At 33.5% G+C, this 12,757-nt stretch overlaps 1 protein-coding gene across 4 annotated transcripts in view; it reads left to right on the plus strand.

Annotated features, from left to right (window-relative positions):
• DDHD1 (DDHD domain containing 1) overlaps positions 1-12,757 on the plus strand; it is a 77,221-nt gene that overhangs the window by 53,857 nt on the left and 10,607 nt on the right. For 2 of the 4 annotated variants that reach the window (XM_023527238.1, XM_011385371.2), the window contains 5 exons: positions 68-143; positions 3,831-3,980; positions 5,763-6,015; positions 7,027-7,218; positions 9,827-9,910. In XM_023527238.1, coding sequence (XP_023383006.1) covers positions 68-143; positions 3,831-3,980; positions 5,763-6,015; positions 7,027-7,218; positions 9,827-9,910 — 755 coding nt within the window. The remainder of the gene's footprint in view (positions 1-67; positions 144-3,830; positions 3,981-5,762; positions 6,016-7,026; positions 7,219-9,826; positions 9,911-12,757) is intronic. The other 2 variants (XM_011385373.2, XM_023527239.1) reach the window with 1 other exon arrangement.

The following is a 12,757-nucleotide window of genomic DNA, read 5'->3' on the forward strand; positions in this document are numbered from 1 at the left end:
TAGTGAGCATCTAATATTTACGAAATTATAAATACAAATGTGTACATAATTTCATACTGCTTCCTAGGCTGAGAGAAATAGAAGAACGGCTACATGGATTGAAGGCATCATCTATGACACAAACACCTGCCTTAAAATTTAAGGTAAGGAAAGACAGATGAGATTTTCATTATTTATCTCACTTTTTTCACAAACATCATTTGACGCATGATAGTAGGATTCAAATGAAATCTTAGTTATTGTTATTTTAAATTAATATTTATTGAACATATACTGTGTGTTGGACACTGCTAGTTTCTGGGTTCTACAAAGGAAAGAACGGAAAAGACCATTCCCCAGCCATCAGGATATATAATACAGTGTTATTGGTGCTGTTAGCAGTGTATAGAATGATGTATGCATGAGAGAAAAAGAGAGGTTTTAATTTTGACCGAAGGATTATAATGAAATGACATTTGTACTTGTTATGGATAAATTGGATATTGCCAAGTGGAGGAAAGGAAAAATGTTCTGTGTAAAAGAAAGAATATAAAGCATGGAGGGATATAACTTTATAGTACCTCCAGGAAACACCAAATAATCTCAAGTAATGGGGAAAGAAAAATAAAGACAGATCTCGGAAATATTTAGTATTTAGAATTAACAAACCTTAGTAACCAACCAATTGTGGGTGGTAAAAAAAAATAAGTGGAAGTATATGAATAATAACTCTTAAGTATATAAACTGTCATTCCAGTCAATGAGAAGTGTGTAACAAAAGCACAAAACGGAGTGCACAGGTCATTTTGGAGGAGGGTGAGCAAACCAGTTTAGCTGGAATATATAGGACTCAGCCAGTGGGGTGTGGAAGAGCAGAAAGAGGCAGAAATAGAAAACTTATGTTTGATAGAGGCAATGGGAAGCTTTTTAGAGTTCAAAAGCATCACAACAGAGATGTCAAAAACAATGATTTAGAAGAATTAAAGTGGCAGAGAGATCTCAACATTGACCTGACTGTTGAAAAGGACAAAGCCGAAAGGTAATTTGTTTTCATTGTTAAATGTAGTATGGCATAAGTTTCCTAGCATTCATTTCCTGGTAAATATATGTGTATGTCCTGTATACTATATTATCTCTTCTTAAAATGTTTTTTTTTTTTTTAATCACAAGAACTTAATATTCAGGTTAAGTAATGGAATGATGCAGCTTTTTTTTTTAAACAGTAAGGGTTTTCTTATAGAATCTATCTCCACAACTTATAAAGAATTTTTTAAAAACTTATACATTTAAAAGCCATTATGTTAAATTTATAACATACATTTAAAAACCATAAGAGCATGGTCTTTGGAATCACGCCCACCTGGAATTTGAGTTCCATCTCTACCACCATTATTATATATAATCAGTGTTCAATATGTATAATTAATCTGATAGGAAAAGTAAACTCTTCTATTTTATGTACTGGGTTTTTTTTTACTGGAGAGTTGAGTATGATCCAGTAAATATATTAAGATCTCAAAGTTCAGTATTACATTACTAGAATTATGTACTATAATTGTATATCCTTCTAATACATAGTCATATGTAGTCTAGTAATATAGATTTTAACTCTTATTTAATTATTCAGAGAAAAAATATAGCAATCCAAATTTTAAAAAGGAATATCCGATAAATTGGCAAATTAACATATAGGACTCCAGTGTTCTAAAAGGAAAAATGTCTTTATGTGCCTATTAACTTGCAGATGGATTTACTTTCAGAATGCAGGTGTTGTAACTGTTACAGGTGACCACCGAACTTAAAAAAAAAAGAAAAAATGATATTGACAAACTTTGGTCTGAAGAAAGGGAAACTTTGATTCTGAGCGTGAGACTTTGCCACTGACTAGTTATGTAACATTAACTAAATCATTCAGCATAGTTGAATTCACCTGTTTATCTGTGGAAAAGGAAGTCAAACTAAATGTCTAAAGCTCTTTTTCATCTCTAAAATTCTTCGATAGATATAAATATTACTAAAGCAGTCATTATTCTCACCTGAGAATATTTGTTTGTGTGTTTATCAAATGGTGTTTTTATCTGTCACTGTTATATTTCAAATGCTTTTTCTTATAGTTTTAATTTTTCTAACACAAGTTAATTTTCTTCAGCCTTCAAACATGTTGAAGTTACCCAGTCCTTTCAAAACAAACAGAAACTTTCTCAAACTTTCTTTAACATAAAGGTACCATTTCAAAATATGTATTCATTCACATATTTTTTTCATTGGATAAAAAGAAAAATGTCTCCAGAGACATTTGGGGAAGGGATTAAAAGTATAAAAAGTTGGAGATAGGGACACTGTTAAAGTATAGTCCAAACGAGGGCGTGAGGTGAAATGTTAGAATTTGTTGGAATTATTTTTTAGATGTTGGGGATGAGAGGGAAGGATGAATTTGGGTGCTCCACTCATCAAGATATGGAACATATGAGAGAGAGAGGGTGGATTTATTAGGGAAGAGTATTACATTCTGTATATAATACAATGCTGTTGACCACCCTTTTTTTCTTGAAGCCCTCTGTTCTCCCTTGGCTTTCATGATACCATTACCCTGGTCCTCTTTTTCCTTTCACTCTCCTTTTTGCAGTTTTACCTTCTTCACCTGCTATATGTAGCCATTCTTCGTAGTTCTATCTAAAGTCATTTTATTCTGCGCACTTCCTAAACAATCTTACCCTAATTCTCTTGGTTTTACACATCACTTTTATGACGGTAACACATAAACTTGGATAATGACATATCCAGTTCTATATCTCTTGCTCTAAATTTTCAGCTACCTGATAGATAATGTTATAGATACCTCAAACTTATATATAAGCAAAAAAGCACTTACTTAGTTTCCTGTTACAATCAATGGAACCACTAGCCTCCAAGCCAGGCAGACAAATCTTGTGAATTGCCTCTGACTCATTCCTCATTCTCATCTCCATTCAGTCATGTTGATTCCACCCTGTCCTCTCAGATTTCCATTTCTGAATGAAACAGCTGTCCTGCCCAGGTTCAGATCATCTTTTGCCTGAACTCTTTCAGTAGTTACCTACCTTGTCAAGTCACCAGCCTCTCAACTTTCCATTTTATCCACAAGCTACTACCAGGTTTACTAACTTCCTAAAACATGGATCCAATCCTATTCTCCTTTACTACCTATAAAATAAATTAAGTCTAATTTTCTTAGTCAAACAGTCAGGTTTCTATAACATTCTCACTACAAGCTGCATTTTCCCCACACTGTTGAGTGAGTGAAGCTTCATCTGTATTTTCAGCCACTTCCCAGCACCAGCATGAGTACCTCAGCTCCACCTCAGATCATCAGGCATTAGATTCTCTTAGGAGGACCAGTCCCTGGTGCCAATAAGGTTAGGGACCACTGTTTAGAGCACACCTTCCCTATCTCATACACTTATTCTGCTTCCTACACAGATTATAAACTCCGAGTGCAGAAGCTCTGTGCCTTATTCATCTTTATATCCCTCACAGGACCTGTTATATTAACTTCACACAGAATAGTAGTTTAATCCTTGATTAGTATATAGAAACACACAGTGAAAGGATCCTTCTATACTTCTCATTATTCATTTTCTATTAGATTTAAAGATAACAAAGGTGCTCCTGGAAATAGATTGTGTAGAATAATTAATGATTGGCATATAGTTAACAAATAATGCAGATACCGTTTGGCAAAGCTCATCGAAAAAGATATATATTTGAAGATAATTTTATTATTTGTATCTTACCATATGTTACATCATGTCCAAATTCTGTTGAAAAACACTTAGCCATTTTTAAAATTTCGGATGACTTTATCACTTTAGGTTGAGAATTTCTTCTGCATGGGCTCTCCATTGGCAGTTTTCTTGGCATTGCGTGGCATTCGCCCAGGAAACAGTGGAAGTCAAGACCATATTTTGCCCAGAGAGATTTGTAACCGGTTACTAAACATTTTTCACCCTACAGATCCAGTGGTGAGTTGTAAATATAGACATTTTCCTCTCAATATTAAATTGTTCCCAAAAGAATCTATAAGAAATCTTGCAAAGTAGTACTGAATTAATGAAAAAGAGTTCATTTATCTAATGATATTTGCGTAGGTTCATATTTTTAAAACATTTGTGTTTGATTGTTGTAGAGATGACCTGTTTATGTTGTACTTGTAGCGTAAGAGCATAACATATATGCCCTCTTAACAATTAATACAAGAGACAGAAGCCTTCTGGACTTTCAAACCTTAAGCAGTTTTAATACCAATAACCCAGTAATCATAAATTTTAAAAATCCCACTTTAAATATTTTTTTCTCTAAAGCATGTATTGAAATGTGTTTGGTAGATTGTTAGAAATGAAAATATTTAAATATTATGTATTAAACATGAAAAAGTAGAAGAATTTATTTTAGCCAGGTGGAATTATAGAATTTCAGATTTTTACATTTTTCTGTTATGTTTGTATTGTAAATTTTTTTTTTAATGTAAACTTTTCAAGGATCTTGCATCTAGGTAAACTGTCTAATATGTCATTTTTCATATGAGAAAAATGCTTCCTTAAACTCTTTTGGGGACAAGGCTAGATATAACTAAATTTAAAACAAACTTTTAAATAGCATTATATAACAACTTATATAATTATGTAAAAACTTTTAAAAGATTGTTAGCTAGAACCAAATAAATAGAACATTGACTAGACACTAGGATTTTAGAAATTTTCCCTTATGTTAAAGAATCAAAACTGCTCTATTTAAAAAATAAATTTTGCTGAGCTGGAATCTGATACTAGATTTAATTACAGGCAGTACAGTCTTGGCCAAGTAACTTCTGAGACTTTCTTATCTGTATGATGTGGAAGTATGATGATATTTTACCTCAGGGTTGTTCGGATAAGTAAAATATACGTGAAAACAACCAGCTAGACGTTAAGTGTTCCATTAATATACATTCATTTTACTCATTCTCTTGAAAGTGAACTTGACATTGTAGGTGAACTCCGATCTTTCATTGTCCCTTGTATAATCTTAAACTTTGTTATATTATAAAGGAAGATTTGAAACTCATTTGATTTTTATAAATTATTTTTATTATTTTATAGTTTTTCTTAGATTTTTTTTTAAAGTAATGCTTTTTTAGTAGTTTATGTCAGAACTGTACTAGGCTGTTTTTACAACCTTATCTGTCCTTTACAACATCTTTGGGAGGTAGGAAGTGTTATCTCCTTTCTACAGCTCAGGAAACTGAGTCTCTGAGACCTTGTGACTTGGTAAGTGTCTTAGTTAATAAAAGACAAAGGCCAGAATATGAACTCGAGGAATTCTGATGCCAAGTCCATTGCCATTTCTGCTATATCATCTCCACTTCACATTAAACAAATAGTCTTGTATCGTAATCTAACTTGTGTGTTACTATACTAATCTATTTGAAAATAGAGTTAACGGAGATCTCTTAAGATATTAAAATTTGACCTGTGTTTTAGTTTACTCTTTACTGCTTCAGCTTTGTTTATGAGACTAATATAAATCCATTAGATGATATCAGAACATAATAAAAATGAATCTATTTCTCTGAAAAAAAAAAAGTAGTGGGCATTATTAGCCTAAACTATTAAGAATGGACAAATAGGAATACATGTTAGAAATATCAGGTTTTTTAAATTCCCTACAGTCTACTGAGCATACACTAGAATAAGAATAAACAGAGTTAACTAAAATCTGAGTACTGTGCCTTAATGTTGTGTTTCTTTGAATTTTTTTAAATCAAGGCTTATAGATTAGAACCATTAATACTGAAACACTACAGCAACATTTCACCTGTCCAGATCCACTGGTATAATACTTCCAACCCTCTACCTTATGAGCATATGAAGCCAAGCTTTCTCCATCCAGCAAAAGAAGCTACCTCAGTTTCAGAGAACGAAGGCATTTCAACAATACCAAGCCCTGTGACCTCACCAGTCTTGTCCCGCCGACACTATGGAGAATCTATAACAAATATAGGCAAAGCAAGCATATTAGGTAATTTCTCTTCGGTATTCCATATCTGTGAATATAGGCACTTTTTATACAGGCAGTAAACTTTGGATACTTGGAAATACTCTGTTTTACAAAACATCCAATAGTTAATCCCCATGGTTAGAGTTAACTACCCTCTCACTGTTTATATTTGAGGGCCAAAGGCCATGAAGTTCTCTAATTAGATCATGTCCAATAGTTTTGGAATATGAGATAGCTAGATGTACAAGAAAGGGTCTGGGAATCAAGTCCCTCATTTTAATCTTGACCCTACCACTTACTGTGAGATTTTGGGCAAGTCACGTAGTTTTTAATGCTCTGCTTCCTCATCTGTGAAATGAGGAGATACTTGAGTTCTAAGGGTGCCCCTACAAACCAGTTCTCTGATTCATGTCCTAAAAGTCTCTCAAACTATGGCCTTTCCTGAGGGCAACAGGTTATTTAATTTATTTTTGATCTCCAGTACCAACCCCAGTGTTTGGTGTAGCTCTGGAGCTTAATTATGTGCCACTAGAATTTGTCCATTGCTTTTGGTTGCAAGTTGCTTTAATATAAAATGCCACAAGATGGCACTATAAATAGGCTTTGTCTGCTGGACTCATTGGTATTTTACTTCATCATACAGACTGTTTACTGATAGCTTTTTATAACATATCCATTTAACTTTAATATTGAGCACATCAATACTAAATATATGCTCATGTCAATGACATGGTTCTTTTATTAAAGTTTGCAATCTTACCAAATACTTTAATAAACAACGATCACTTGAATAAAATAGAATCTTTATTCCTTTGTAAGCTATATTCTTAGAATTTGTATAACTCTCATTCTAATCAACATCATTTTTATTTAGAAACCTACAGTATAAATTGTAATTTTTTTTATGTTCCCACCCTGGAAAAACATGACTAAGGCTTGATCCCTCTGCCAATTGGCTGTAATTATGGGTGGTGCTCTTTAGCTTGGCATGTGGTGTAATTCAGCAGAATAACTTTTTTTGTGAAAATACAGGAGCTGCTAGCATTGGAAAGGGACTTGGAGGAATGTTGTTCTCAAGATTTGGACGTTCGTCTACATCACAACCATCTGAGACATCAAAAGACTCAATAGAAGATGAGAAGAAGCCAGTTGCCTTTCCTCCTGCTACCACTATGGCCACACAGACCCTTCCACATAGCAGTTCTGGCTTTCTTGATTCTGCATGTTAGTTCATACTGTTCTTTCCTTAAGTTTATACTGTATCTTTTTTAAACTTGAGGAGGGCTGAGAGGATTAAGATATTGACACTAGCAGTCAACTCTAAAATGTAAAGCTTAAGTTAGCTTTTAAAAATGTTTTTCTTTGCTTACATTTTTAAGACTAATCCCAGGTAAATGTCGTTTTACTCTCTTTATTGGTAAATTAATAATTAAGAACATTCATAATCATGGCCTTGTGGTGCAAGGCTCTTTGAACATCAAGCATAAAACAAGTCTCTTTATATAAGCACCCCCTGATTTTTATAAAGTAGATTTTTTAAAAATATAGTCTTGTCAGCCTTAAAATTTTCATAATTGCATCAAAACTATGTTGTACCTACTCTAGATACTTTTAAAAAATTGCTATGCCAAAGCCATCCTGCTGTGAACCTAATTCTGAAACCTCCCTTCATCGAACCTAATTCTGAAACCTCCAAACCTTCAATTAGTATTGGATCCACTGTATGGATTATAGGTCTATCCCAGCTACTTAGTGTATAAAGTAGGTATTCAAGAAATGAGTGAATGAATGGATGGTTATGCTGGAATTGACATTAGAATGGAGCTTTATTTAATTTTTTCCAGTGGATTTATAAGTTTTAAAATCTTGAAACACTAATATACCTACTTAGTATAATTTTCAAGGGGCCAGATTTGACCTTTACTTTTAAGTGTCCAGTAAAATAAGACTAGTAAGTCAAGTCCTGTTTTTCCATTGACATATATAAGGAAATGTAGATTCTGAAACTAGCTACTTTCTTTCTATAACCATAGGAAAAGGAAAACTTTACTTTCTTTCTCTAAAAATTTTTAAATATGTCATTTCAGATACTTAGAGCCTTGTTTTCTTACTGTGTCTGCTACTCTAAATTTTAAAATGACCAGAATTTATTGCCATCCATAAAACCTAAAAAGGAGGCTCAGATGTGGCAGCCTTAGAGGCTGGATCTTTCTCCACAGTCACCCACTCCAGGATGGATTATCCTGGACATTCCTAAGTTGGACATTCCTATTTGGCCAGTAGCATTTTTTTTAAACTTAATCCTATCTGTGTCAGACTCTGAGTACTGAAAATTTTATAATTGTAAGCTTTTTGAACACTGCGCAGAAAATGCATTTTAGACTTTGATGTTTGTACAAATTTCATATTTTAGTTTTCTTTTAAGAGTTTTTATATTATTGCTGATTTAAGCTCTCACTTCTAGTTAATATCAGAATTATGATCGTGAAAATACAAAATTTTGCTGTAGCATTTAGATGTCAAAAGAAAACTAAAATTCTGAGGAAAAATAATTTCAAAGAATTTTGTAAGGTGATAGGTAAAAAGTCACAATTCTTTGTAATGTTAATGAATAACAAAGATGCTAGTAAATAGGATGAATAAGAGAACAAGAGCAGGGCAGGATTTGAGCCCCAGAGAGCGGGTAATGAAGACATATAGAGAAAATCTATAGGGCAGGAAAGCTATTTTTAAGCGGTTTTTTTGTTTGTTTTTTTTACTATTTAACATTTTCAAAATGATGTTAGAGAAACCTTCTTCAGGACAACACTGAGGTGCTTAGCTGTATTGCATCATTATGTTTTGATAGCTTAACAAAATATATTTTCTGTCATTCTTGCATATAAATTCTCTTGATCCAAATGGTAAATTCTTTGTCTACTATAGACACAACTAAATATGAGCTAATCATGGGTCTTACATATATTACTTGCTAGAAATAGATGTAACTATTAAAATTAGGCAACTACTACTACCATAGAGTTCTGCTTTTTAAATGAAATCCTCAAGATTATCCTTACTAATTCTTGGACTAGCTTCAATAATACACTCTTCTATGTAATCCTGATTTAGACAAATTTCTTAAGTCTTAATTGCTATTTTGGCTACCTCTTGCAAATTATAAAACTTTTCTTCCATAAATCTTCTTTCTGGAATTAGGTAATTCTTTCTGGAATTAGGTAATTCTTCTTTCTGTGATTAGGTAATTCTGGCTTCTTCCTTTCTTCTTTCTGCTCACCTTGATTGCCTCAGTTCCTCTCCATAAGCTTTATTTTGAAGCTACCAACTTTGATTCTCTCACTCTGAGGGTAAGATGGACACAGACTTTGAATCATGATCAGTTGGGGTTTCTCTCTTTGAAGAGTAAGTGCTGTCAGCTGAAACCACTTTATTGTCATCAAGTCGAAACATCTTACATAGCTATTCTTTCTGCCTTTTGAAAAGTCTAGGCTTATTTCTTGTTTCATTTCTTATGCTCCCCTGTGTTTGTAACAATATGAAAAGATCGGTTTCTTTTATTATTGTTTTGCCTCTAGGTTAGAACGTAAATGAGCTATAAATTTTGGGGATAGCTGGGTGTTAACAGATTATGACATGATATTTCAAAATTAATTATGCTTACATTTTCCATGAAAGAATTCTTCACAAAAACCAAAATGTGTACTTACTTATATATGCTAAGTTTGAGCAGCGTATTTGGGAGTATTGTTCTAACTTTTGGCCACTGCCTCATTGAAGGCCATTTGTAACTATCAGCCAACACTTTACAGCATCTTGTGTTTTTTTTTCACAGATTTCAGACTTCAGGAATCGTTCTTTAATCTCCCACAACTTCTTTTTCCGGAAAATGTAATGCAGAATAAAGATAATACCCTCGGTATGGTATATGTCAGGAATAGCATTCAGAATACTATGAAAATGATCTACTTAGAGTTCTTCTGCTCATTGAAAAATTGGATCAGTTCTTCCATGAGATCAGTTTATAGGCTATATGTATTTTCTTCCTGTATTTTCTAATCTTAAATGGTAGTGGTCCTGAAACCTGACTATTAATTAGCACCAACTGCACTAAAATATATGATACTCACATATGCTCCTACAAAGAAGGATCTTTTTAGAGAGGGGAGGAAAGCATAAGCTTTCTTCTCTCTTGTCCTAAAGGCTTCAAAGAGTTTCACTATTCTTTTCATGTAATACACTAGATATAAAAGAGATTTCATAGTATAAAGAATTTAATCATTCCCAGTTATTTCATGTGTCTTCAATCTATTAATTTTCAGCAGATTCTAAATATCACTAAGGATTAATCCCAGTTATCAATTAACTTCTCATTCCTATTTCCACAACTCCTCTTTTTCCTTTTTTTTAAAAAAATATTGGATTTTTTTTAACAAAAAACATTACAGGTTTTTCTTTGGATTTTGTAACCCCATCTAATTTTATGATTTCTGTATTTAATTGCTAATTTCACACATTTTTTAATAATTTTTTTCTATTTTCAAAATAACTCTCACTTGATGCAAGTTCCAAAACAGTATTTTAGTATAACATGCTGATTTGGGGTTTTTTGGCTCCCTAGCAACAGTTTGTGTTGATCTAATTCAGTGAATTCCCCCTCAAAAAATGATCTTATAAAAGCGCTCGTTCTGGGCCCCTGCTCACGTAATAGTTACTTCCATAAAGAAATAATTTTATTTGTGATTTTTGCACATTTCGTTGGAGAAAAGGAAATTAATCCACTCATTCATTTGTTCTGCATTCAAGCAGCCCTTATATCCACTATCTAAAGCCATCCCAACTACCTAAGACCACTAATCATCACTATACCAAACTAATTCAGGTGGTAATATGTATATGGCTTCTATTTTCTCTTCCCCTGTCTTTATTCATTCAACAATCAATTTTTAAGTGAGCCAGGATACCAAGATGTAGTCTCTAGAAAAGATTCAAGATGAAACACACTTCATTACTGCCCATAAAAATGTTAAATGCTGGTGTGAAAATTACGTATTTTCTAGAGGACATATATTCTAGTAGGGAATGTAGATAACTACATAAATAATTATACATGATGGAGGTACAGATAAAGGACTCTGTTAGTTCTAAGGAGTGAGAAAATGCTTTCACCTGGAGAAATAAAAGCCTTCGTGGAAGTACAATTCAGACATGCAGAGTCGTGAAGACATTGCAGGGAGAAGAAACAGCAGAAGCAGAAGCAGAGGTAGGAAGCAAAAGTGTGTAAGGAACCAGAAGTTCCTTTTCTTAAGTGCCAAGGATGAGTGGGAGGGAATAGTTCTGAATATGATCGGGAAAGTTTCTTAAATCAGATTATAGAGTTCAACAAATCTGGCCATCTCCTGGAGTTTTTCTGTGTTCAAAATTTACCCATAGACCCTATATTTACCCACATAGCCCATCTGTTATCAAATTTAGGTATTTGATTGTCTTTCAGGGTAGATTAGCGTTGAGAAATTTTTTTGGCAGAAATGACAACTGATTATAAAACTCATTTTAGAGTTTTTGTTAACCTTCCTCAAAGGATGGTTGGAGAATACTCTTAAATATATTTAGGACTGTGATAACTCACAAAATATAAATATTCCTTGAATGTCAGGCACCCAGCCACATGAAATGCGGAGTCGCCCTGAGGCAATACAAAAATAAGAAGACATAATTTGCCAACAAGAACTCTGAGCATATGATCCTACTTATTACTAATGAATCTTTCACCAGTCATTTGGAAACACTAAGTTTCTTTTCCTAGAACTTTAGGTATTTTTCTTGGTGTCTGACTGGAGCCCCAAATCATACAATTATGACCATAATTGTTACTTACAAATAAAATAGCTTTTAAGATTCGTTTCACTAAGCTTTTTGAAAATTTCTCTCTAGAGAAGATGCTTCCATTAAATAGTAGTAACCTATCCAGTTAATACACATTATTATGCTAATATGCTTACTTTTTATTCACATGTTATTTTTTAATACCGTATCCATGTCGACAAGCCTTGTGCACAAGAGAGTTCTCTGATGAAAGCACAGTACTGATGACACTTCGTCTTCACACTAGATTGCAGACATTTGCTTTGGGGAGTAGGGAGGAAAATATGCCCACATGCGTGACTCCCCCAGAAAAGAAAATAATCCATGTTTTAAAATGGTATAAACAAACTGCTGATGATTTTTTAAAAGCGAACAAATGTTTTCCTCATTTCTGTTCAGGAATCTCAGTCTTTTCTTTGTGGATAGAATTCTAGCACTTAGGCACTCAAGAGAGAGAAAGGACAAAGTGATGATTTTATATTCTTCTTTCTTTTTGACCTAACTCAGTAAGAGAAACTGGGGAAAACCTACCAACCTGTGTGGTACCATCCTTTCTTTATATGGTAACCATTAGAAAATAGGTCCAAGGTAACTCCATGTTGATTTGGGCCCACTTTGGCCAATACCACATTTCACAACACATATAGAATGTGCTGTCATGTAGAACCTCACTCCCTTGGGAATTCTGGAACCTGCATGAATGGGAGAGAGAATATGAGACATAGGCCCATCTAGTTCCATCCATTCACTAGCAAATCAGCACAAATGTGAAGTTAACTACATTGGCAGCCAGACTGCCTGGGGTAAACCTATTAAGGAAGATGAGAAACTAAAATAACAGTTTTCATCAGGTAAAGGCTGGCTACCTAATTCCCATTTTTATGGGAATAAGCTACAGATA

This window comes from Pteropus vampyrus, unplaced genomic scaffold (genome assembly GCF_000151845.1).
Source record: "Pteropus vampyrus isolate Shadow unplaced genomic scaffold, Pvam_2.0 Scaffold15, whole genome shotgun sequence".
Classification (NCBI taxonomy): Eukaryota; Metazoa; Chordata; class Mammalia; order Chiroptera; family Pteropodidae; genus Pteropus; species Pteropus vampyrus.